The 25404-nt window shown below is 39.4% G+C and overlaps 2 protein-coding genes, 1 long non-coding RNA gene and 1 other non-coding gene across 5 annotated transcripts in view; 3 read left to right on the top strand and 1 right to left on the bottom strand.

The window, feature by feature from the left end:
- LOC145453240 (uncharacterized) overlaps positions 1 to 25404 on the top strand; it is a 185708-nt gene that overhangs the window by 131751 nt on the left and 28553 nt on the right. The window lies entirely within an intron of this gene.
- Positions 2794 to 8346, top strand: LOC145454552 (uncharacterized). Its single transcript, XM_080332528.1, has 3 exons — positions 2794 to 3139; positions 6365 to 6463; positions 8031 to 8346. The coding sequence occupies exons 1-3, from the start codon at positions 2867 to 2869 to the stop codon at positions 8220 to 8222; spliced, it is 564 nt and encodes a 187-aa protein (XP_080188654.1). The 5' UTR covers positions 2794 to 2866; the 3' UTR covers positions 8223 to 8346.
- LOC145454397 (uncharacterized) lies at positions 9782 to 12549 on the top strand. 2 transcript variants are annotated; one of them, XR_013920117.1, is made up of 4 exons: positions 9782 to 9934; positions 10462 to 10596; positions 11412 to 11489; positions 12088 to 12549. It is a non-coding gene; the product is annotated as an uncharacterized LOC145454397 (long non-coding RNA). The 2 variants fall into 2 exon arrangements; XR_013920118.1 differs by lacking the exon at positions 12088 to 12549 and adding an exon at positions 11795 to 11908.
- On the bottom strand, positions 17533 to 17619 carry Trnastop-uca (transfer RNA opal suppressor (anticodon UCA)). Its single transcript has one exon. It is a non-coding gene; the product is annotated as a tRNA-Sec (tRNA).

The raw sequence follows: 25404 nt of genomic DNA, 5'->3' as shown, positions 1-25404 counted from the left end.
TTTGATAAAAGTCGATATTTTACCAAGGTTAACTCCCTGACAAATATACACATTCATAATGTAAAATAACTGAGTACATGAACACAAAGACCATAAGTGATACAGTTGCCGGAGAGGTCCAAGGCATCTAGGATAAACCAACACTAGTCCCAGTTGACGATATGGTTTCATGGGGTAAGATCAACATTTGTAGAGTATGACAGAGTATCATTTACGGCCCTAACTGCACCACTGGCCATATTGACGGAGTTTGATTTTGTATTAAACGACCATATTTCTTAGAATTTAACTAAATACCACGAATTCTACTGAATGTTATGCCCTGCGAAGAGTCCCTAGCAGTTTCAGAAAAGTACTGATCTATGACTCGTCGTTAAGATAATTTGAGCCGATGATTCTCTCTTCTGGTATGCAACGGAAGTAAAAGCTGTTATACGAAATCAGCACGACGATACCACCCACTGACCTGCAATTGAAGTAGACAGCAGCTAGGTCGTTAGAAGAATTAAGCATGTGCCTGTAATATAATAGGCTAAATTACTTGGCCTGTGTAATGATTGTATCACACAGTATCTACACGCGGAGTTAGTATTTTGTTCATATGTAGCAGGGGTCGGGAAGCTTTTTTCTCCCGAAGAGACATATTGACCTAATATTTCCATTGTAATTCCCAAAGAGCCCTACATGTCAATCAACTCTTACGTCACAATTGAAAATTCGTGACGTTTTGGTAGCATTAATTTATGGGATTCGTAGTGTGCGCCATATTTTTCTGCCCACTTGCGCAGGTGGAGCCAAACATGGTCACTACAGCAGTACATACCCACTGGTTACCCCACTCTCTTGACCTCTCAATGTAGTAACAAGTTACTGCAATATCAATCAATAAGTACAAAATTAAAAACTTATCAAAGAGCCATATCTTATACCCGAAAGAGCCATATATGGCTCGCGAGCCATAGGTTCCCGACCCCTGATATATAGTCTCGATTCCAAGCTTGATGAGTGAATGATCTAAAATGGCGATTACAAAGCCTATGATGTATTTCTTGATGAGTACCTGCCCAGTCTGAAACTTGCCATGTCGAATTGACATGAAGGAATTTAACCTTTGAATCAGTAAAATGTACCGAAATACAGCCAGTGAAGAGAAATGAAAAGTCATGGCACATGAAGTACCCTTAAATGGGTTATGTTTGAATTCTATATATATTTTATCTGCACCAATTTGTTGAAGTGTATCGCCACGTATAACTCCCGATTAACTCAAAATCAGTGATGCAGTGACTAGATTGGAAACTGAGTAATTAGGAAATCCCAGCAACAATGTCGCCTCACGGGTAGATTTTAGCCAACTAACATGATCACCCAACCTTATAAAATACTAGCCATTAGGTAGAGAGCAGAGTTGAGCGAATAATTCTTAAATTTCGGAATCTGATTCCATTTTGATTTTTCATATTTCATGGATAAATCCAACTCTAAAAGAAAATTCCTGGATACAATCCGGTTTCGTTAAAAATCGATGAAATCCTGCTTCTTCTTCGCCTCCTGAATCGGATCGCGATCAGCTCCAGTGGAGAGCTACATTATATGCTTGGTCTATGGCTACTAGGGATCTTGTGAACCTCTGAAAGGTTCTGTGTGAACGCGAACGTGAAACTCATGACGTCACGTCACGTCATATTACCAATTCCAACCTTACATATAAGTGGAGTGATTTATTGATGAACGTACATGGTACCTAGCGACGACTCGGGCCTTACAGTGCTATAATGCTACTATACCAGTTAAAGAATTTATTCTCCCCTGCGAAATATTTCTCTTGATTTATCTATTGCTTTTCTCCGATCGCTTCTTTGAATGAATACTGAGCGTGGCGCAAATAACCATCATAGGTTGAAAGCGCCATTTTTTCCACAATAATAATAATAATAATTGGTATGATTACAGCCCAGCACCAGTGACAGAAAACGAACAAGTAAAAATTCTGTGGGATGTACCAGTTATAACTGACCGCGAAATCAGGAGCAACCGCCCGGATATAATCGTCAAACTAAAAAAGAAAAGAGAATGCTTATTCATTGAACTGGCTGTCCCAGCTGATCACAACCTATTGCAAAAAGAATCAGAAAAATACTCCAAATACGCAGACCTCAAAATGGAATGTGAGAAAATGTGGCGATGCAAAATAAACATTGTACCGATAGTCATTGGTGCTACAGGGATCGTGAGCAATAAACTCATGAGGCATATCCAACAAATTCCGGGTAACGTTCGATTCGACATGATCCAGAAAATCACATTATTGGGCACTGTGCACATTCTTCGGAAGGCCTTGAATGCTCCACTGGACTAAAATTACACTTGTGAATCACAGCATAATTTCTGTAATTTCCATTCTTCATCTTCAATCATCTCTACCTCTGCTCTGTAACCCTTGCCAATTCTTCATCTGCTGCAATTCTGTAATCTGACTTCTCCGTGTATTGCATAGGAATAACAATTTGAATGTATTACTGAAATTTTAAAAATTTACTCCAATCTCGCCATTTTCCTTTGGGGGCAGGTTGCTCCCCGGATTATGTGTGTATCTACCAGTTTTACTGTGAATAAAGAATATAATGCTACTATGCTGAAGTTAGGGATGGTGTAAACGTGAAGTGAAGTTCACTAATTCTTGTGAATGTTTTCTGCATATATATATTATAATATTAGATTAATTCGAATAGGCATGTCGTAACAGTAGAAATATTGAAAATTGAAAATGTAGCTATTCTTTGGTTGGCTTTATTTTTCAAAATATGTTCCGAACAGAGTATCCAGATATACCACTAACTTGAATCACTGGAAAGGCAACCTGATCATGCAGCAAGAGAACAAGTTCCCAGAAGCCCATGGACCACCTCCATATCAGAATGCAGCTACGGGGGCGGTGATACAGCCGCAACCAGTACCTGGAGAAACTACATCACATGCACAACCTAAATATCAGCCTCCGGTCACTGCGGTTCCGCAACCACCCGGCTTCCAGCCAGCACCAACCACAGTGTCATACAATGTCCAATACGCCAACCAATATCCGCTTTCCCCTGTACATGGTCAACCAGTGGCTCTGCATCCACAAGGCAATATCAGTGTGAGTACATAACCTTCTCGTGTGGCCAGAACTTTTATCACCTATCGTTGAATTTGTCCGAACCAGTTATGCCATTGCATATTTTGACTGGGGTCAAGCAAAGACACTGGATTCTTGGAGTTGGAGTCAAGTCATGCAAAGTTAAGTCACAAGTCAAGTCACAATTCAAGTCAAGATGCTTTTTTGAAGTATGAGGCATCATTACGTCATTGCATTTGGCTAGCTGTTTGAAATACAGATTAAGTGGTCATTGATTTTGAACCGATTACCGAATAGGGAGGTAAATATGCACGCAGGAACGCGTTGTATCGCTCACATATAAGTAGAACTGTTAAACTACGCAAGTAATTGAATAGCCTCATTACCAGACAAAATAGAGAATAGAGAAACGAATTGATAACATGCCATACATTATGCACCTACATATTCATGCGATACCATTCGAGCCTGCGTCAATGGTTGACGAGTATTTAACTATTATCGAATTCAATTTAAATAAAACAAGAGGTTTGGTTGAGTTCAAAACGAAGAACAGAGATAGATATTTTGCTATCAACTTACTTCACTACTAGTTTACGACAACGTAAGCTGGAAGCTCCGATCACTACGTTTGTGGTCTATTTGTGAGAGAACAATGGAGGCTCAGTAAAACGCACGTCCATTGAATGAGTGGTCGGGATAGATATATACAATGATTTTTCTTGAAACCGATTACTTGATGCCTGGAAATTGACTCGTGAATTTTGCTCCTATTCACGAGTCAGCCCACATTTCTGATACGCCGAGTCAAGTCAAGTAAATTTTGCAAAGTGACTCGAGTCAAGTCAAATCAGAAGAAAAAGGTGACTCGAGTCTGACTCGGTTCAAGTCACATGACTCGAGTGATCTTAACACTGGGTTCATCCACGCCATCTGAGCACGTAAGTCGGGAAATGGTCTGCGATATAAGTCGGCAGATACGAAAGCACTGTATAAGGTATTACGGCCTGGTTTAAATTTACGCCATCACCATTATTGACCATTGTAGTCCAAACCAGCGGCTCTCAACCGCCGGTCCGCGACGACTTTCCTACCGGTCCGCCGGGTATATTACAATTTTATCCCTTAATTTCAAGATGCAATATTTTTAAGGCTTGTCCATTGATAAAATGTGTAAAACATCAAATTTTAAACTGATTCAAAATTTCGTCGGGTAATAATGACAAGCAAGGAAATAATTATTTGAACAGACTTGTCGAATATGTTCAATTATTTTTCAGCTCCTTAAATCTCAGCCACACTCAGCCCTACCGCAAAATCTGACGATTCTGAAAGGATAAACAATTTATGACAATATATATACAATTACCAATGTTATTGACCGATTCAGTCATGAATTATCGAAAACTTTCGCTATTGGAGCGATTAGGCTATACATAAACTCTTTGCTTACATTGAGTAGAATGAATGGGCTGAAAGTACTGGTGAAAAATAAATTCAAACGGGGGATCTTGGGACAAATCCCCCTCCCCGAAGTTTGGCTTATTAACCCGTGGGGGCCCAAAACCAACGTTTTTTGGAGTGGCTTGGAGAAGTGCTTTTTCGGCCCGGATTTCGTGGATGTTCGGTATAGCTGCTGTCAGGTGTTTTCGTGCGGCACATTGTATTGGTAGTATTCAGGGTAGCCTTCGTCTGGTAGTAGTGGATAATGCGCAAGTTAACACTACAACGTGCTTGATTCCACTTCGAATGCCTTCTTCTCTCGATGTTGTCAAAGAGAATAATATTATTCGAGTTGGCTTGGTCGGTTAAAACCACGGCCTACGGCGCGAACGACTGTAAGCGACTCTCAGTGGTTGCACGTTTATCTGGACAATGCAATTTTACCTCGACTCAGCAGACTCACTATCGTAAAATCACATGGATGCCGTCATGACAATAATTAATTACGACCAAAACCCACCAAATGTCACTCCTTAGCGCCATCTGCAAATAAACGGTTGCATATACTTTACATTCTGGGTTGACTTCAATTTTTGAAAGTCTACCGGTCTGCCAGATCTTTTTTGAAATTTGAACGGTCCGCGAGGTTTAAAAGGTCGAGAACCACTGGTCTGAACAACATGCGCACTAAAACATCAACAACGACTTAGCTGCTATTGGCTGAAATTGGGCCAAATTCGGTGTGCAATGTTTGTTAGGTCACCTAAATATTTTGTCAGTAATTCATCTTTAAATACGAGGGGTTGTTATATTATATAATATTATATTAGGTAGGGGAGATGTGGTACCGATGGATCACTGGGACCGAATATACTTTGAAAATTCTCTATGATAATTCCATGATTACACTCCGTGAACTTGTCTACAATTGCATGCTGGCAAAATCTTTCCTCACATACAAAAAATTCGACTTGCGCGAGCTATGGGGTCTCTCACAGATGTTTTTTTGTTTTGGGGTGTAAACTAAATTCAGATTGCCATATACATTTTTCTTTGTAACCTTCAACACGAACAAACCAGCAAACATTTTTATTGTGGAGTGTAGGGCTTGTATCAGGCTATATAATGGCACCTATTATTTTTTCAGTACCTTCCTTGAGTGGAATTTTTTTCGATTCATGCATAAAATTCGTAGGGTGGGGACTAATGATACAATAGCCAAATCAAGCAAAATAATCAAGCATACTAATCATGAAACATGCCTACGTACAGAAAATCTTTATGTAATAATTGCACATTATGTTTTATCGCTATAACGAGGTATTTGGAAGTCACACTGTCGATCTTCGGGCAATATGTATGTATCCTCAAATTTATAAGTTCTAGTCTAAATCGAAACGTGATTTTATGACAACAATTGAGTTAATATTTTTTCTATTTTTTGACGGTTGCGACCAAACATTCTTCTTTGGCTTGCTATAGCTTAGATTATAATACTGAGCAAAAAAAGTTATCACATCTGAGTTTTTTTGGGTATATGTGTCATAGGTCGCCAGGTCGTGTGCCATTGGACCCACCGGGTGGGGACCGATGATACGTTCGAGCAACAAATTTTGAACGTCTATAAATATTTTTTGAATAGACGGATATTCATATATATGTGCGCGATAGGTAGAGCTTGTATCAAAGTGCTGAGCTAGCAAAATATCTGCTGTTTTCGGCTGAACATTTCGGGGCCAGCGATCATTTTCTAATTTTTTGATCCATCGGTACCACATCTCCCCTATGGCTTTTTGTTTGCAGGTTATCCCCCATGTGCCGGATAAGATGATATGCTCAATCATTAATATGTTATGCTGCTGCGTCTGGCTGGGAATTCCTGCTGTTATCCTGGCTAGTAAGGTAATAGTTGGATATGATATTTGGTGTCGACTCTCGTCTCGTGTCACGTAGCCTGACCTCTAAATAAGTCGCATCTGCATTTGGGGCCTGTGCGGTGTTTCTCAAAAATGTATTTTTCAAAAATACTCTGTATAGCATTCTCATGTACTCTTCATGAGGACGTGCGGTGAGAATCATTGTAGGAGAATCACCGTCCCGTTGAGTCAGATTTACAAAAATTGTAAGCCCAAAAGAGATAACTGATTCAGTTGTCGACGTGTTTCTTATCAGATTAACACTCTTAACACGTGGAATATACGTAAGAAGGTACTACGTATCAACAATTTAAGGTGTGTATGAAAAATACATAACAGTTACATTAGTAAGAGAAATTATTTGCTCTGCACTGCATGTTGGCAGTCCCAACTTCACGACTCATACTAGCGTACGCCCTCAGTTTGCGAAGACGAAAGTAGATTGCGCATTTTCACTGCTGCGATTGTCTGATTGTTAGGCCAAGAATAGTCGCATCAGATGAATTTGGTCATCCCATCGTATTGTTTCATTTCGTTGTCATAGTACGTAACAATGCCAGATTTCACATTCCTTGTGAAATTCCAAGGCGTAATTTAATACTAACATAATTATATTTTGGATATAGTGCGACAATATCATTCGATTACGGACCGTATCAGCTTTGTTTATGATAAATTGCGCGACTGCTTGTTAGACTTGTCTCATCTTTGCCTCACCCCTCCGTTCGCCGTATATTTGTGAACAAAAAATATGAAAATTGCTTAACTTTGGGTATATCGGCGTTCATAATTTGTCATTCATGAACATTAATAGGAACATACCAACAACCATCGAAGGTTCTTACAACATTTTTACATATCCTGACGATAGGTCATGTCCGGCCCATCTTGACCAGATGACTCGCCAAATGACTGAAGGGTCGACTTGCTAAACATGTCGGTACATAGATTTTCCTATTCTATGATCTATATATTGATTTTAAGATTCTCTATTTCAAAACTCACGATTACGCTCGATTATTTAAGATAGAGTCGGGTACACGGGTGAAAAATGTGGTACAGCGAAACAGACCTGAGCATCGCTTTATAAACATCAGAAATTCTTTTTGGAGGGAAATGTTGCACGAAACATCTGTGTACCTGATTTATTTCAAGCAGACGGCTGTCGGATGGCTCGTATAATTCATGTTAATGTTCTTGAAATGTGGACGTAATTCGAGCATTGTCATATGTCGGGCCATTTTAATGAAAATCCAATTTGTAACGAAAATAATGAGACCGTACTTTCGTAATCTGTGCTCTTCGTAATGTGGGTGTGCTGTTGCAAGGGTCCATTCGAGCAAATTGTCTCCTTCTGCAACTCGGTGGCGCGACGCTATTGCAGTATAGTGGCCACGCGTTGTCTACCACGATGAAAACAATTAGTCTGATGTGCTGACGGGATGTGATTTCGGAGCCCTGTGACGAAAGCTATAGCACACACCCGTTTGACATTCATGGATATTTAATATGTATCATGTTCATTATATTACTTTTACATCGATACATTCCAGGCCAACAGTTTGCGGATCCGCGATCCAGAAATGGCTCTTTCAAACGCGAACGCAGCCAGAACACTGAACATCCTGGGCTTTGTGATTGGATCTGCTTTTGTTGTGATAATGATAATTGTGACTCTCACCGTCGGAAACGGTTCCGGTTCCAGCTCATCTAGCCGCAGCACTTCCTTTTCTTATACGGGTTAAAAGTTGTACCTTTCTAAGTGACTTTCTCCATAGCGACATTTGATCAAATTGCAACTTTCCCGCTAACAAGGGAACGAGTGTCCTTGTCCGTATCACGGTCGAATGTTCACGATGATTCGAGCTCATACACTGTAAACGAAAATGGTGTGTTTTCGCAATTCACACCCTAGCGTAGGGTGTGTTTTGGGTCATCACACCTATTGGGTACTGAATTTGTCATTTACACCTAAGCTATTGGTGGAAATGAGCCGAACACACCCCTACACACATATACCATAAGATATACACTCAAAGCATTGGCATTTGGGGTGAATTGTTAAAGATTACACCTTTTGTCAGACAAATATGAAGTTTGGGATTCAATCCGCGCTAGCCGCTTTCACAAAACTTGACTGTTGAAGTTTTAAGTCTGTGTCGGTCAGAAGCCTGGTTAAGCAGGCAGGGGTGCGGCAAGTGTGCATTCTTGTTAAAAATTCAGTCGAATCACTGTATACTGATCATTGTATGGGCACTTGAGAACTTCTCTGCTGTGTCTAACTGTAGGTCGTGTAGGACATATTCTCTTTGGGGTTGAATTATCCACCGAAAATGCGTGTTTTCGCCCACTTTATTGTTGTCCATGTCTTTAAGGCTTCTTGGGTAGGCTTCGGCAATGTTCCATTGTTCAGTTTTTATGGATTTAACCCGGTTCCATCAAGTAAATTCGCCTACGCATATAGTTTCAGCTTCAGTGACAAATAAGAATTCGTTGTATAACATTCGTGTGCTACATTGACATGAATGAATAATAGCTAAGTCTGCAATATCATATTGTAATTCACATTTATCGTGCACTGCGGTACTCTTACTTTGGCTGAAATTTCACCCTGTCTACTATAGTGTGACCGATGTATCTCAAGTGTGTCGCAAAAATACGACCCATTATGAAGTTGTCACGATACTGGTTTATAATTTCTTTCATGTCACGTCAAATGCACAATTGTACATTGTACGTAGCCTATATGTACAAAATATATCGGGCCTATTCCGCACAGCATTAGTGTATAACCACAATATAATGCAGGTTAAGGGTATTTAGAGCTGGGAATACTAGAAGTAGTTAAATTTCAGCCACAAACTTATATGAGCAGTACGCAATATGGGCGTAGCAAGAATTCAAATTAGAATGGAACACCAGGTTACGTCACGGAACAATCATTGAATTGGGCGAAAGAGGGACTAAATTGGGCAAAGTTTCCTGGTTATTTTCATATCTATATTGATGTGTTATTCACTATTTGGTAGCTTTATGAATTGCACACCAAGCCTAACAGACAATTCGCATACAGCTTTCGGATCGTATCAATGGTTCGATCTATGAAGATAAATCTAGTACTGCAAGACTTTTTGAAGCTTATTATGATGCAATCGGCAGCTTCACAGCTATCAAATCCATATTTCCGATAAATCAATTATAGTATACATACAAATATTCCGGAGATCCTTAACTTCAATATAGTTGTTACATCAGTGAGTCAATTGTCACATCATAATCGAATATACAAACCGTCGTTACCAGAACAGCTGCTGCTATGTTTGGCTACAGCTATGTAAAATGTTTCGTTATATACCGTATTTCCGCGCTTAAGAGACCAGACTGGCTATCGACTGACCGTATTAGTCGTCGTGAATCTGTGAAGAAAGCCTCTTTCGAGATTGAAAATATCTGGATGGTGAGTTACATTTCGTATCTGTACTATTGTAGTATAGAACATTTGTTCCATTGCGTTTCCAGTACAGATCCGATTCCTGTTACTTAGTGTCGCAGCTGTACTGAACAGAATTATATGTAGCAAGTTGGAATTTTAAACGTACCGGTAGTGACGAATGACGATACATTGAATTCACATAAATTGTTGTATCACCAGTACCGATACCAATCTCCAAGACACAGTAGCTCAATGTCTCTAATGGAGATACTGTTGACAGGTCCAGCATTAGCTATGATTATAAACTACGGTAATTTGGGTTTGTGCGACATCGTTTGTAAGTGCATTGAGAAAAAAATCGACTCGATTGTCGTTATATTGATTACCAAAGCACATCACGACCTGTTTAAGTGTAAAGGGTAGCCTACCACTGACTATGCAGAGCTATGTTTATAGGCCTATCACCCTGTCATTATCACTGAGCTATATGCACATTATATATTATGTTATGTTATGGTAGGAAGGTAAACATATTATCTATTCTACTTCAGACTTGCATGGGCATTGGGCAAAGATCGCAAATTTGGGGCTCTTGAAGAATGAAATTATCGATTTCTCCTCATGAGAAAACAAGTGTAACATACAAACAGCAAAGGGCTGAAGCATATGAAGCAATGGTATCTGAGGTGAGCAATGGACATTTGATGAAAGCTTTCGATCCCCGTAATTAGGGGCCAGTAAATGTTAATGATATTATGACATGGGTGAAAATATGACGATGCTATATTGCTATCACTATGAATATGAGAGACTTGACTAGGAACAGGCTTACCTCATTGAACATATTTTGCAGTGGCCAACTCAGACTATCTGTTAAGAGTATGTGACCCATCAACCAGACTACTTCTTTTGAAACTACTTCTCTGAGTTCTGTTCATATATTTATTTTAATTTGAAGCAGCTTGACATGGATTTGACATAGCCACTTCTATATGCTTGTCATTGAGTAGAAATTGACATCTATTGCTTGAGTAGCAATGCGCACTACTGCGGTCAACTCGGTGTGCAACAATGCACGGATTAGCTGGGTCTTCAATGTTTTGACCAATATGAAGAGGCAAACATAGCCTTGCCAAAGTTTATCAAACTATCCTTTCGATCAATATAAACAAATCATAATATATGCACTTCTTGACTCATGATATGACATACACACGATCTGTGCATATGCACAAATCTGCTTTTTGTTAGATTCAAGGACTGATTGCTATTAGTAGCAGACTCTTACTCTGTGAATCTGAAATCAAATATGTTGTTGGTGAGTAATATACTATGCGTAGGATAGTTACAAAATTGTACTTTAACTCGCTTATTTACAAGCAGAAAGCAAGTCAAGGCTACAACATCAGTACACATTTCGGATGTCGTGGGCCTTTCGAATCCAATCCAAATTGTCAACTAACGTTTACCGTATGCCTCATGGTTATTTTTTCAATTTTAGGATGCTGCTATACAAGCTAATATCATGGAATTTCAACCAAATCGTAAAGGATCGTTATCAAACAGCTTATATTCCAAGGTAATCATTATCATTCAGCTAATTTGCAAATTTCCATGTATAGGCTAAGGCAGTGGTTCCCAACGTGGGCGATATCGCCCCCAGGGGGCGATTTGGCGGTCTAGGGGAGCGAAAATGACGAAGGGGGCGACAAGGGGGCGAAAATGGACAGAGGGGGCGACGGGGGGCGAAAATAGGAAGGTGCGATAGGGGGGCGATGACGCGTCAAAACGGCCGACCTTTTTTTTTAGTCAACCCACGGAAATTTAGTTACAAAAGTGTGTCAAATTAGACATCCAGCCGAAAATTTGACCTTTTTTTTTTAGTCAACCCGCCGGTGATTACAGTTTGTATGCCCAATTTTCGGTACACAAAATTTTGGGGGCGATGATCGGTGTTGACCTTGAAAAGGGGGCGATGGGTCGAAAAAGGTTGGGAACCACTGGGCTAAGGCAAGTCAAGGTTTCCTAATCAGACCTGTATCTGCGGTCGCTTTGAATCCATTCTGAAAGTCAATATTGCCCAACTAGAAAACGTTTCGTGTTTTGGATTAATACCAAGTAGTCAAATTTAAATCAAGTCCATGCATCTCTTTCTCTGAATATTTTTTAAATTTTAGGATGCTGCTTAAAGACTGCATGCTCCAAGAGCAAGATTATATCACTGGAACTAACCGAGTTTAGGAGTACTGCGACAACTGAAAGACTCGTTATCAAGCCAGCAGGTATGACAACTTTGTTAACGACACCTGATGTCAACTTTCGTAGTCGCATATATGAAGTAAACCAAAGCAGAGATGGTCAAAGTTACTAGCGTTGCTACTCAAGTCTATGTAGAAATACCCCGTTAATTTATACTCGATTACAAGTAGATGCAACAGTTCCCAATACAAGTCAAAACTACGTCAAGTGGAAGTAGAATACGAAATGTCGGAAAAATAGTCAAGTATGGTAAGTAGTTTTTCGGAAGTTTGTACTTTGAAAATTGCAATATGAATCTTCGCGACTAATATAGAATTACTAATGGCATATGACACTACTAACAGGAACAATCTTCAAAAATATATTCAGTTATTCCTGGTACAGGTGATGTTGCTAGACTTGGACAACTAAATATTCTAGTTGTCTAATTATACTAATTGAAGCTATTCTAATTTGTGAAATGTTTCTATGCTCTAATTCCAATTCTAATCGAATTTATGAAATCTTTCTATGGTCTACGGTAATTTTAATTCTAATCTAATGTCTGGGTTTCTTGAAAAGGCTACAGGAGAACCGTAGAATGCGAGACGAGCCAAACTTGCGGTGCAGGAGGGGTGTTCAAAAATGACTTTTTATTCTCAAATTCTACTCGCTACTTGATAAAATTGTTAGGTTACCTTATTGAAGCTTGCGCACTAAGTTTGGTTTGATTCCAACCAGCAGCCGCATTGCTACTGGAGAAGAAAGTTATTTTATTTATTATTTAAAAATTAGTAAAAAAATTCCAAATTTTCTGTTCACCCATGAAATTGTAAGGTTGTCTATAGAAACGATGCCCACCAAATTTGCCTCAAATCAAACCAACCGAAGCGCAGTTATTGATTTCGAAAAATTTGGATTTGAATGAAATAGTATTTACGGTGGGCACAACAGTCATAAATGATTAAAGAATCGTTCACCGTAAATACTATTTTATTCAAATCCAAAATTTTGTGACGGCAATAACTCCGCTTCCACTGGTTGGAATTGAGCCAAATCGGTTGAGCATTGTTGCTATAGACAACCTAACCATTTAATGGGGTGAACAGAAAATTTTAAATCTTTTTTCGTTCATTTTCATATAATAAATAAAAAACTTTCTTCTCCTGTAGCAATGCGGCTACTGGTTGGAATCAAACCAAATTTGGTGTGCAGGCTTCAATTAGGTAACCTAACAATTTTATCGAGTAGCCAGTAGATTTGAAAAAAAAAAGTCATTTTTGAACACCCGTACTGTACAGTAGACATTTGCTATTCTCATGCTCATAAGATGAACTATGATTTGATGATAACGGAGTTTGATTCAACTTTTGGCGATTTCAGTAATTCTAATTCTAATCTAATTTGAAAAAAACTGTTAGGTAGAATTATAATTTTAATCTAATTTCCAACTGTGTAGCTCAAATTTTAATTCTACTCTAATTCGAAAAAAAAACTTGTAGTTGTAATATAATTCCAATCCAATTTGGAAAAAGGGAACGTTTTCTAGTTGTCCAAGTCTGCCTGTTACATGCGGTTTGCATGAAAACTATCCATCAATTTCCATCTTGTCGATGCCTAATTGCCCACACATACAGTGATCGTGTGTGAACATGTTTCCTATAGCGGTAAGTTCACCCTATCGGACCACAGTCTGTGCTGCAATTCCTTAGCAAGTGTAACATCTGATTTTTTGTAAGTACTTTGTGAAAATATATATACTTTGTAATGGCTTCTATTTTTGTGGTCTTTCATTAAGTTATGCATGTTAGCATATGTGCCTGTTATTTGGGTTGTGAATATGCATTTTGATTTCAGGATGATGCCACAAGATCTTGCTGAAGATAGTGACTCAGCCTTCGCCGTACAAGAGTGTTTTGCGGAAACCTGGAGGAGGCTACTTCCCAATACTACATGGGCAATGTTCTTCGAGCAGTATTTTCAGTGAATTTTTTTCTCCGTCGCTGGGATCTCTGTTTTTGTTATTTCACGAAATATGTTTCCATTTTATGTTATTATGGTTCAATTGATATCGAATATATGCAATCAAGAAAGTTTATTTGCAATAGCGTGCCATTTGGAAGAAGATGCAGGATTTCGAGTGGGGTGTATATATTGAAATTCCGCCCCAATCAATTCTAATGGCTAGGGTGAGATATCCGATATACACCGCAAGGAATGGGGTGGATTCTGGTCATTCACACCGGCAGGGTTACGTAAGTTCTGTTTTCGTGTACCACCTTTTGGGGTGTGTACAACCACTCTTTTCGCTAAGAGTGTATGTTCATTTCGCACCATCATACGTCTGTTGCGAAATTATACACTGTTTTAGTTTAAGTAGACACGCAACATCACAGCGACCACGATCGAGGATTCGCCGTGACGGTAGCATCGGATGTTATGTCACAACATTGATTCGTATCAATGGCGGGACAATGCGAAGCGGCTTTGGCCCCTCACCTACGTTGTAAGTTGAACATACCCATTGTGTGACTAGCCCACGAAATCTTAATGTCAGGAATTTACATTGTTCAGTCTGCGAGGAATATATCATTACGGACGAAAAATGTCTTATTGTTGTTGTTGTTGTTGTTTGGGGTATTCATGGTGTTTATCGACTACTGTGGTCATTTACACCAGGCCGATATTCTTCTTATTTTCCGTAGCTGCCGACTTATAGCACGGCCCACCTCTAGGCTTTTGTAAGACACCGCTGACGCGGATGAGGTGACGAGGAGGAGCCTAGGTAAACCTCCAACACTTAGATATCGGAATTCGGAAGTCGACCTCGGTCGGACTCGAACCCGCACCCATTGGTGTTGCAGCCGCGGATTGTACCACTGCTGCCTTTATGGAATATCACGCGCTATATCCCATTTGCTTCCTGCAACTATATCGTAAATAACCCTGACTTACATCACTGGAAATCGTTTGACAAAATCACTGACATTTGTCCGATTGTATGTACTAAACTTCGGAGTTCAAAACTAGCCATCACGGATGCTTTATTAAAAGATAAGAGCGTTTGGCGTTCCAAAGAAATAATGATTTTTTTGTCGATACCTTGGAATTTTGATGATAAAGCACTGCAAACCATTTGCATGAAATCATTTTTGAATATTTACGAAAAAAGACTCGAAATATGTGAAGTTGGGCTCGCGTATATTCATGCTTAAAAAAATATAATATATTGAATCCTGACAAGATCAATGCAAATTTTCGCCAATTGGAGGTTTCTTCACTAATAAATGTTACGTTAATTAATTTGATTTGATATATTTGATTTGTTATATATCCTACCTTTCCAAATTGAAACCATTGGTGTCATCGAAATACCGGAACAATAGCGATTGATATAAAATGTGTAATCTTATGCACGAACTACACATCACAATGATAAATTAATATTTCTGACTGTGATAAACGTATACCTTACAAGCTATGAACGACCAAAACTGGAACACAGGAAATACTGACGTACAGTAAGCGCGTCAACCTTTTATGAGACGACAACCTCATTAATGTATGTACTACATGTGATGTAGCCCAGGGGTGATCAACACGCGGACCGCGAGGTCGTATTTTGCGGCCCGCGACCTGATTCGAAATTTCAAAAGAACGCTTAGTAAAGCATTTCGAAATGATGAAATTGATTTCAGTTGAAACATATTGTTGTTGTTATTCAGAGTAAGTTATATTCTCATGTGCCCAACATCACTATTCCTCACTAGCTGATACGGCTTCGATGATTGTAATATCATTCCATTGAGAAAGAATGTGTTGATATAATTGGGCATATTGCCTTGAAGTGCAATGACCCACCGCTGCCCAGACCGAGTCGCTTACAAAACTACTTCGGGCTCCCTAAAAGACCATGCTTTACGGGGAGATAGTTTTCCAGCAAGTTCCGTGTCTAGCTAACCGCAATATCGATTCTTTATAGTCCAGCGGAGGTGAATCTCCAGCAACAGAAGGAAAATTACGCGGCCGTCGACACGTATTTTGAATAGAATGTGTTGGCGGCTGTTAATATGCAAATTGAATTTACGAAATGACTCCCTAATTAATGAGAGGTTAGAATTATTCTTGAAATTTTCTTCGCGCTATGCGCATTTCAATTCGCGTTGGTTTTCGATATTTATATAATAGTGTCCTTGGTGATCTGAGCCCCACAGTACAGATGTGAACTGCAGAGGAAAATGATGCGCCTCATAAATAAATAGCAATTTGTAATCGTGTTCTCCTCACCACGAAGGAAATTTGTTTCTGGTAGGCCTACGTTTGGACGAATCCAATATCTTCCCACTCTACCGACAATGCTGATGAGATGTCGACAAATAACAGCATGCAACAAAAGGGACTAAAAACAATTGGCCCATCAAAAGATGACGCAAAGCATTAATAACTTCCCTAAATTTTCGAAGACACTGCCTGCATCGACTCTACCGATGAATTTGATCACATGGGCGGAGAAAGGATAAATATGTGATAGTAATATATGAAGCTTTACTGATATTAATGACGAAATTCACTCAAATACATGAAAATGTTTTCGAAATTTGCGCGATTAAAATACGAATCCTTATGGTGATACATAACATGACTACTCACGATTTGCGCGTCGCCCATGTTAGCGTTGTACTGACGTAGAGTTATCAAAGCGTGGCTGTTAAACAGCGTTGCCTATTTTAATGGCGATATTGAAGCCATGCGGCCCGCGGCCTCGACGAATTTTGAAAAGTGGCTCGCGTAGCCTATATAAAGTTTTTTGTGATATATCATTTAGCCATTGTTAACCAAGTTTAACCACAAGTTTATTTTGGGTGTTGAATAAAATCTGCGACACAAGAGCGCAATGAATAGGAATGAACAACAACAAATATGTTAGCAGATACGATAGATCGGTACGCAAGAGATTGCGAGCCACTGCTGCTATCTTCGGGTCTCTTCCATCCCCTGGCTGGCAATCAAACCCTTCACGATTCTCCCTATGTCAGGGATGGGCCGATGAACACGAGGGTGACTTTACCGGTGGCGTAATCGTGATATGTTCTCGTAATCGATTACGACGAATGCAGCATTTCAATGAATCCTAATCGCAATCGAATACATTCCAAAAATTCAAAGCAATCGTAATCACGCGACATGTCTAACGATCGATAGCGTCCCTTCCATAATTATAATAAAACTTCGAAACGCTAAACACGGAATATTCTGAAATCGAAAGGTGGGTGATATCGTAATAACGTCGTATAGACGTATAAGAACGGCCTCTTGCGCTTGTACATTAGGCAGTGAAGACGCACCATGATATTATGATAGATATCCAAAGCGTAAACTTTATCCGCCCATAAGGTGGAATCGAACCACTCCGACGCCAGTCGGCTACATGTTTGAAGCCTGCACTCCAGACCACTGATGATCATCCAAGCATACATCGGAAAAACGTGTGTCTTATATATAGTATCACAGATGAACATAATCAACGTTTGTGGTTGTTGACAATTTGACATGATAACACGATAAGAATTAAAATAGGCCCTTGATTGGCAGAACTGCAATTCTCATGGGAAATTGCTAATTTCGTATTTAAGGGTGATTTGGGTGACTCTTACTGCTATAACATGAATCTCATTTATATATTCACAATCAATACATACGGAGTGTCCTTCCATTATTTTACCGGTTTACCTGAATTTAAATCTTGAATAGGGCTGGACACAACGATTCGAGTGATAGAATCAAGCATGAATTTTCATGATTCGTGTCGAGAAGAGAGGGGAGTTTTTTCGGGTAGCGATGAACGACGTTCACAATAAGAGGTAATTTATCACAAAACGTTGGTGTAGATTAGTGGTTAAGTGGATCAGTGGGTGTCGGAGCCGCGTTTCACACTTCAGAGCACGTATGGAGTCTCATGAAAACACTCAGGCAGGCTACTTATTACGAACATTTAAAGGTAGCTAGACTATCTCTGGATATCACCATCCATCAGTTAATTCAAAAACATGGACATAGACTTATGTAGATTCTATATCGGGTATTTTAACTGTGACAGACGCAGATTGGCGAGTGCTATATATTGAAAAAATATGAAAATGCATATCATTAGTACAACATACTATTATGTTGCTATGTCACAGGTCTTCATACATTCCAGCATTTAATAAACAAGTTTGCGGGGGATTGCACGTTGAGTAATATCGGACTTGTTGAAATTTATATATGACTATGAGTTGGGTTGCATTTAAAACAAACGGTGTCTTAAAATACTGTGTTTAAAACATGTTTTGAACAGTATTTTATACAAATGCCGTTTTGTCAAACATTATATCATTATTATTACAGTGGCGCTATTTAAAACAAGCTTGTTTTAATTTGATTTTTGTTTTAGATGCAACCCTAAGTATATGCCGTTATTTTGGTGTTAGTGAAATTGTGTCGAAATGTATTCGTCACAGAGACGATATATAGAGGTATATTACTAGCAGTACTCAAGATATATCCTTGTTTGACGGGTATTAAAATGTGTTTGACGCTAGTCTGCGAGAATTCTCTTTCCCGGATTTTAGAAGCGCCCTTGAACGGCTTTTGACATAATTAATATCTCTCATTTTAGCATTCATATACAGAAATTGACTGACTTATCATAAAAACAAACAACTACTGTCGTCTATGCATATTTGGAGATCAATCAGCACCGCAAGAAGGCTACCTTGTGGTCGCATGCGGCTTCGAGATCCGCATTTGGGTATCCCTGGTGTAGATACTCGTTACCTACTGTGGGAGCCCGGAAACCTCCATCGGTCGTAGCTCTACGACCAGCATACTGAACATGCTGCGCAAGATTACGCATGTTCGTGGAAACGTCATTTCCGTTAGTTGATGATCGATCGGCGGCATCGTCACGAGAGTTTGACCTGCATGATATACGAAGAGAACCGTCAATGCCTATGTAAAATACCGAGCATGTAACTTTCTAACCGGTGTAAATGAAATTAAAGTCATAGAGGAAGACTTCTTCAACGAACCAAATTCCATTTGCGCCAAGTAAAGTTGCAACATATCATCTCTCTAGCCACGATGCGACGTTGAATGATGCGTAAAAATATATTTCATTGACTGAGAATGCTCTTCCGCGGGAAATTATATGGCACCTGACACTTGCGCTGATTATAACTAGATATCACATGTGGAAGTGCTAACATGTTGCGAATTCAGTCACGGGTCTTAGCAATGCTTAATATGTACGACCCAGCACCGATATGATATCGACTCATAAAGAGCGGGGACGTGACGTCAGATCCGAACACCAAGCCGACATACATATACTAATGCCATTATTGCCGAAAGTATCTGATGGATACTTTTATGATTGTAAATAATTTTCGGTCTTTCCATAAATACCTCGGTTTATGCCGTTTTGAAACTGCGGTTTCGGAGTCCAGGAAGCCCAACGTGGATCACGTGATAACTTTCGCAACGAATGTATGCAGACTAGGATGGTTCGAATTATTATGTAATGAAATCACAAAGGCTTGAATAAGCAACTTCTAAACACTAAGAACGATGTCATACTTGGGGAGAGAATCGGACAATTCAGCTTCTACGTGTGTCTAAGATCAATTAAATGCAAGCATTCCCTTTAGAGTCAAGTTTGAAAGCTACGACGCCACACCTACTGCATGGCGGTGCATGAAAGTGTTAAGCGAGAACTATTTTTATCTATATAGAACACAAAGTTTGTGGCAGCTTCATCTATCATTGTCTGGCAATGGATATTGAGGATACGACCACGACAGAAATATCTATCGATTGATGTAGTCATTTTTTGAGGTAGAGTCACGATGTAACAAAGTACCAAGTCAAGGCGTTGTGTGGAACTAAGTATATGGAACTATAGTCAGGATATAAATATTGAAAATATCGAGCCATACATGGAATATTTGAAAGAGCAACGCTTATGACTGTGTTAAGTGTCCACTAAGCCATAAAGGTTACCATAACTGTTTAATTTTACGACCAGTTATTATCGGGCACGATGAACATTTTACAGATATGCTTTAGCACTGTTACGACACCCGTTTGTAATGATAAATATTGGAGCACTGCGCTGTAATTATGATATAGCCTCAACTTAAAGTTAAAGGAAAAATGTAGAAATAAAAAGGGATGACGTAACAGAACAGCAATGACTAACTAAAAGTGGTTCGTACCGGACCGCAACAAACATCATAGACAAATACGCCTGGCTGAACGTCGTCCGTTGAGCGCCCGTACTGTAATCTTACATACCGTAACTATACCTCCGTGGTCCATAAGACCTTCAGCTAACAACCATTTAAAATTCATTCTCAACATTGGTGGTATCCAGGAAATACAAAGGGTTTTGAAACGATGACGCACGATATGAATACCGATACCACAAATATAAATGCATTGGAATCGTACCTTTTGTGAAAATCGTTTAGTTGTTGTCTGAGTACGGAATGTTTTTGAGGAAAATAACTCCTACCTAAATGTTTTTCACACCTTCAACCATAATTATAGACCAAATCATATTGCGAGCGCAGTGTCCTTTTAGCTCCATGTGAATGACAGTGACTAGATTGAGAATACTGTAAGGTTACCATATTTTTGTTGCTCAAATTTTCACTAGGGGCTCACTATTTTCCAAACTTCTGGTTCTGTGTTGATTGTGTTCTATGTCTAAAATCGATGGACGCAATCACATTGAGCTCACGTTACTTCTACTTCTACTCGGGTACTGACGGTGTATACTTTGGCCACATCTTGGTAGCCAATCTATTGAAACTCTTGAAAGCTTATTGAAACTATAAAATCAATCCCACCATGAGTTAATCCGTTTGTTTTTCACTATGCTTTATTATGAATTATGTTAATATGGGAATATATGAAGCATATCTAAAGTGTGTAAGGCAGGGGTTCTCAACCATGTGGCATGCGTGGCACGAGTGGTGAATGAGGTATTTCTAAGGAATACTCTACAGTTTCTTTTACATTCCGCAAATTACTGTGGAGTCTAACTAACGATATAAACATACTAGCTACTAGTCTACAAACTAATTGTCTAACACAGTGTTTCTCAACCGCTGGTCCGTGGCAAGTTTCCTGCCGGTCCGCCAGGTATATTCGAATTTTATATCTCATTCCAAAATACCAGAAATCGGGCGATCATCCATTAATTACGAATATAAAACATCTAATTTTACATTTATTTAGAAGTGTGCAACATATTTTTCGTAAGGTATCGCACTAGAGAGTCTATGGTCTGATTTGGGCGAGCGTCACAATAGTGCAATTGCAAAACAATGTTCAAAAGTGACCTACATCTCGTTTCGGACAAGGTATATGTGAAAGCTACGGAGACTTTACAAACGTTGAATTGCGACAATGCAATTAGCGATATTAGGCAATGAAATAGAGCCAATAGGAAATAAGCAAGTCGCATTTGTTTCAAAGGATACCGAACAATCACGATCAGGTTAGTGCATGGTCGCAGAACTGTGCGAGTATCGCATAGAACCGCGTATAAAGATATATTATCACAGAGACATTATTAAATGTAGTGTCCAATGTTACATTTACGTTGTATGCATTTGTTTGTTTGTTTATTTTTGAGGTATTCAATGTGTTTGTCGATTACTGTGGTGATTTACACCAGGCCGATATTTTTCATTATTTATCCGACTTATAGTACGGCCCACTGCTAGGCTTTTTGTAGGACACCGCGGATGAGGTGGCGAGGAGGAGCCTAGATAAACCTTCAACACTTAGGTATAGGAATGCTGAGGTCGACCTCGGTCGGACTCGAACCCGCAACCCATTGTTGCAGCCGCGGATTATATTATTGTGTCATCTCGCCACTGTATGCATTTGTCGTAATCTAATTTAGGCGAATGTTGGTTTTTGAAGGCTCACCAGTCCGCAACATTTTTTTGAACTTTTACCCGTCCTCGAGGTCAAAACGGTTGAGAACCCTGGTCTAACAGATAACTAAATCTGCAATGGACTCTCTCATGGTGTAAGTGTTGACGGATAGATCCCCAATACACCCGACTTGGCAATCTCAGCATTCCAATCTGATTATAATTTAGATCAGGAGTGGGCAATTATTTTCCACCGCGGTGCTAAATTACATTGTTAATAAATGCTGCTCAGTGAATGTGTCGATGTTAGGTAATGAGAAAGTGGCGGTTAATAAATAAAATATGTATTAGCCTTCATGATCCGAAACAGGTTAAATATTATACATTTTCTTTCTTTTTAAACCCCTATCCACGTTCTTCTATTAAGACACTAGAACAGTGATTCTCAAACTTGTTTTAGGCACGCCCCGCTTCATGATAGTGAAAATGTTCGCGCCCAACCCCCTTATCGTGATATCACAAGAGCAAACACAATGCTAGCAACTACGAAGGATTGTTTGATGGCATGGAAATAATGGTTGTTGATGAGATAATTCTTTAGTATCAAAGTCGGACAATACACAAAGCAATAACTACATTATAAGCTGGGGGTAAATCGCGCGGATCACGAAAAAAAATTCATTCAACTTCGGCTTCGCGCCTCCCTTCAGATGCTTACACGGCCCCCAGTTCGAGAACCACTGCACTGAAATGTATGTGGGATAGCAGAAACATTGTCTTGGTCGCTGCATTCCGAGCAGTGTGTCACTCAAATAGCCTTGATGTTGAGCGAGCACTGATTGACTGGTTTTCCGAATTAAGGATTTGAAAACGCCTCGCGTAACAATTTGAAATACGTACCGTATAATGCGTAATGTGACAATGACAACAAAGAAGGTTCAACCTGAACAATGGAAAGAGTGATTTCTTGTGAATTTAATTGTTACTCATACTTTGGCACATTGCCTTTATTTTGAATATGGATTACGCATGCGAGGTACGTAGGCAGCGTAATTGTGTCATATTAATGAACAAACTTCAAAGTAAACGAATTTCCTGTTTAGTTGATACAACCCATGGCTTTAGTCCACTCATGAACATTCAAAAAGCAGGTTTAATGTTATGAATTCCAAGCAACCTTTCGCGGGCCGCACAGAATGGATTCGCGGGCCACACTTTGCCCAGGTCTGATTTAGATTGAGGTGAATGCACCTGTATAAAATGTAGTGAGTCTCGATAGACTTGAGTTACACTTCATAAACATCAGAAATCCTTTCGAAAGTATGATTTACAGTGATTTTTGTAATTAAAGGGGCACTGCGCTCTAAAAATAATGTGGTATTAAATTGACGCACAGATCGGAAAAGTTTTTTGGCCGCAGCCATTTTCTTCTTGACACTGCTGGTCTACACTCTGTCCATTTAAAAAGGGTGAATGATCGAATACTCAAAAGCATTTTTCGGAACCAGCACCCGAAATTAGCCAAAAACAATAAAAATATTAGGCCAAACTACAATTGTATTACGTAGTGTATATAATTAAGGTCTTTCGCTTTCGAAGATACATCCAACAGCTCTAGTATATATAGTGATATAGGCCTACGCAGAAGTGACAAATACGAGCTGACGTCCACCCGACGAAAAATCTCACAACATAGTTAGTTACTACGAATGCATATTTTAAGATCAGGTGTACGGATGAATCCTAACACACGTCTAAACGAGTCTGATACACTGTAAATGAGCTTCCTCGCGGTGCTGTACAGGCTCATCGTGAAAAACTCAAGATTAACTACTCATTTTGCAGTTGTTGATGTGATTCTCTGATATCATGATGTTTTGTCGTCTACAGTAATTTTTCACTATAGCGATGCTCTTTGTCATCACTTCTTCTTGGGTTCTGGTTTATAGCACAGCCCACGTTTCTTCTGCTACGTAATGCAGCAGGCTATATTGATGTGAAAATCGTATAAATGTCCCAAAATCCGAACTTGAATATGACAGATGTTAACATTGCTACCCAGTATTTATATTTGCCCCCGAAAGCATTCGATATTCCTTGCCAATACGATACTTTTATCTTGATCCGAATGTCGTCATACTCTGTTTCGTTGGAGAAAACTGTAAAGCACCATAAAAATATTTTGTGGTTGTGTTTTCATAAATGACAATACCGTTTCACCTTCCTCTCAAATTCACGAGTGACTAACTCAAAAATACGTTCCTGGGATGTTCAATATGACTTCGTTATTAGGATACTAATTTCTCGGTCGCGTAAGACGGGACGCAGCTGCTATTTATAGCCTGCATCATGGAAGCAGAACGCAACTAATGCATTCAATCTCCATCGCGTAGTGACTTACGAAACGTTTTATCGACACTAATAATATATAATTGCCATTGACTATATACCAGATGATGTGAGAGTCGGTGGCATTCGGTAATGAAAGTTGATGGACGATACAAGTATGTTATATCGAGATTGGTGAGTCTAGGAATAATACGACCGTGAAAGGAATTTGTCAAACAATCGTCAAATAGAGTTAAGATCAGCTTTATTGCGACTATTGCAGCTGTGGTAAAATCGATACAATTCTGCTGTTCCTACATCTGCATGCGCAGGATTGTGATCTCCCTTGGTAAAAAGCTATAACACCCTCAATTGGAGGACCGCGGTTCCAACGGACTCAGTTCTTTTCAGTGTAGAATCAAAACCTTGTCAGTCTCAGTACCTCCTTTCCGGAATCACTGATTCGCAACAACAAAGTGCCAAAAAACGCCAATTCTCCCAATAGCTGTTAATAACAGTGTAGGCTATACATTAAATATAGGCTATTTCGGGATTTGTATGTATGTACTACAATCATTAGTAGGGATGGTGAGGGCCTCTGAACGGTTCAGGTTCGTGTGAACGCGAACCCTTTTGAAAGGTTCTGTGTGAACGCGAACGTGAACCTCAGGACGTCACGTGACGTCATATTGCTAATGCCAACCCTAGATACCTAGCGGCGACTCGGACCACATATTGCCACAATGCTGAAGTACATACTGACTTTTTAAATATCGCCAAATGTATCAACTGGAGCAATCAAATGATATAATATTCTCATAAAATCAATATCTGCCGTCGCTTTGACAACAATTTCGACGAGGACTTGCAAGGCAATATAAGCTTACGCCTTAACGGTCTAGGTCAGACCAGATTTTGTATTCGGCGTCTGAGTGTTTCTACGTTGATGTCGAGCAGAGTGTAAAACACGCTTTACCTCAGTAACAAGTTATACGGCAG

The sequence above is a fragment of the Botryllus schlosseri genome, chromosome 13 (genome assembly GCF_051294905.1).
Source record: "Botryllus schlosseri isolate E-star chromosome 13, Bs_hap1, whole genome shotgun sequence".
Lineage (NCBI taxonomy): Eukaryota > Metazoa > Chordata > Ascidiacea > Stolidobranchia > Styelidae > Botryllus > Botryllus schlosseri.
Note: the sequence above shows the minus strand (reverse complement) of the source record. Positions and strands in the feature narration are given on the sequence as shown.

What these genes read in the sequence shown, in the direction of transcription:
- LOC145454552 (XM_080332528.1), top strand. Translation starts at nt 2,867, where the DNA reads ATGCAGCAAGAGAACAAGTTCCCAGAAGCCCATGGACCACCTCCATAT. An exon ending in ATCCACAAGGCAATATCAGT is followed by an intron (nt 3,140 to 6,364) that starts GTGAGTACATAA and finishes TTTTGTTTGCAG; the next exon opens with GTTATCCCCCATGTGCCGGA. An exon ending in CTGTTATCCTGGCTAGTAAG is followed by an intron (nt 6,464 to 8,030) that starts GTAATAGTTGGA and finishes GATACATTCCAG; the next exon opens with GCCAACAGTTTGCGGATCCG.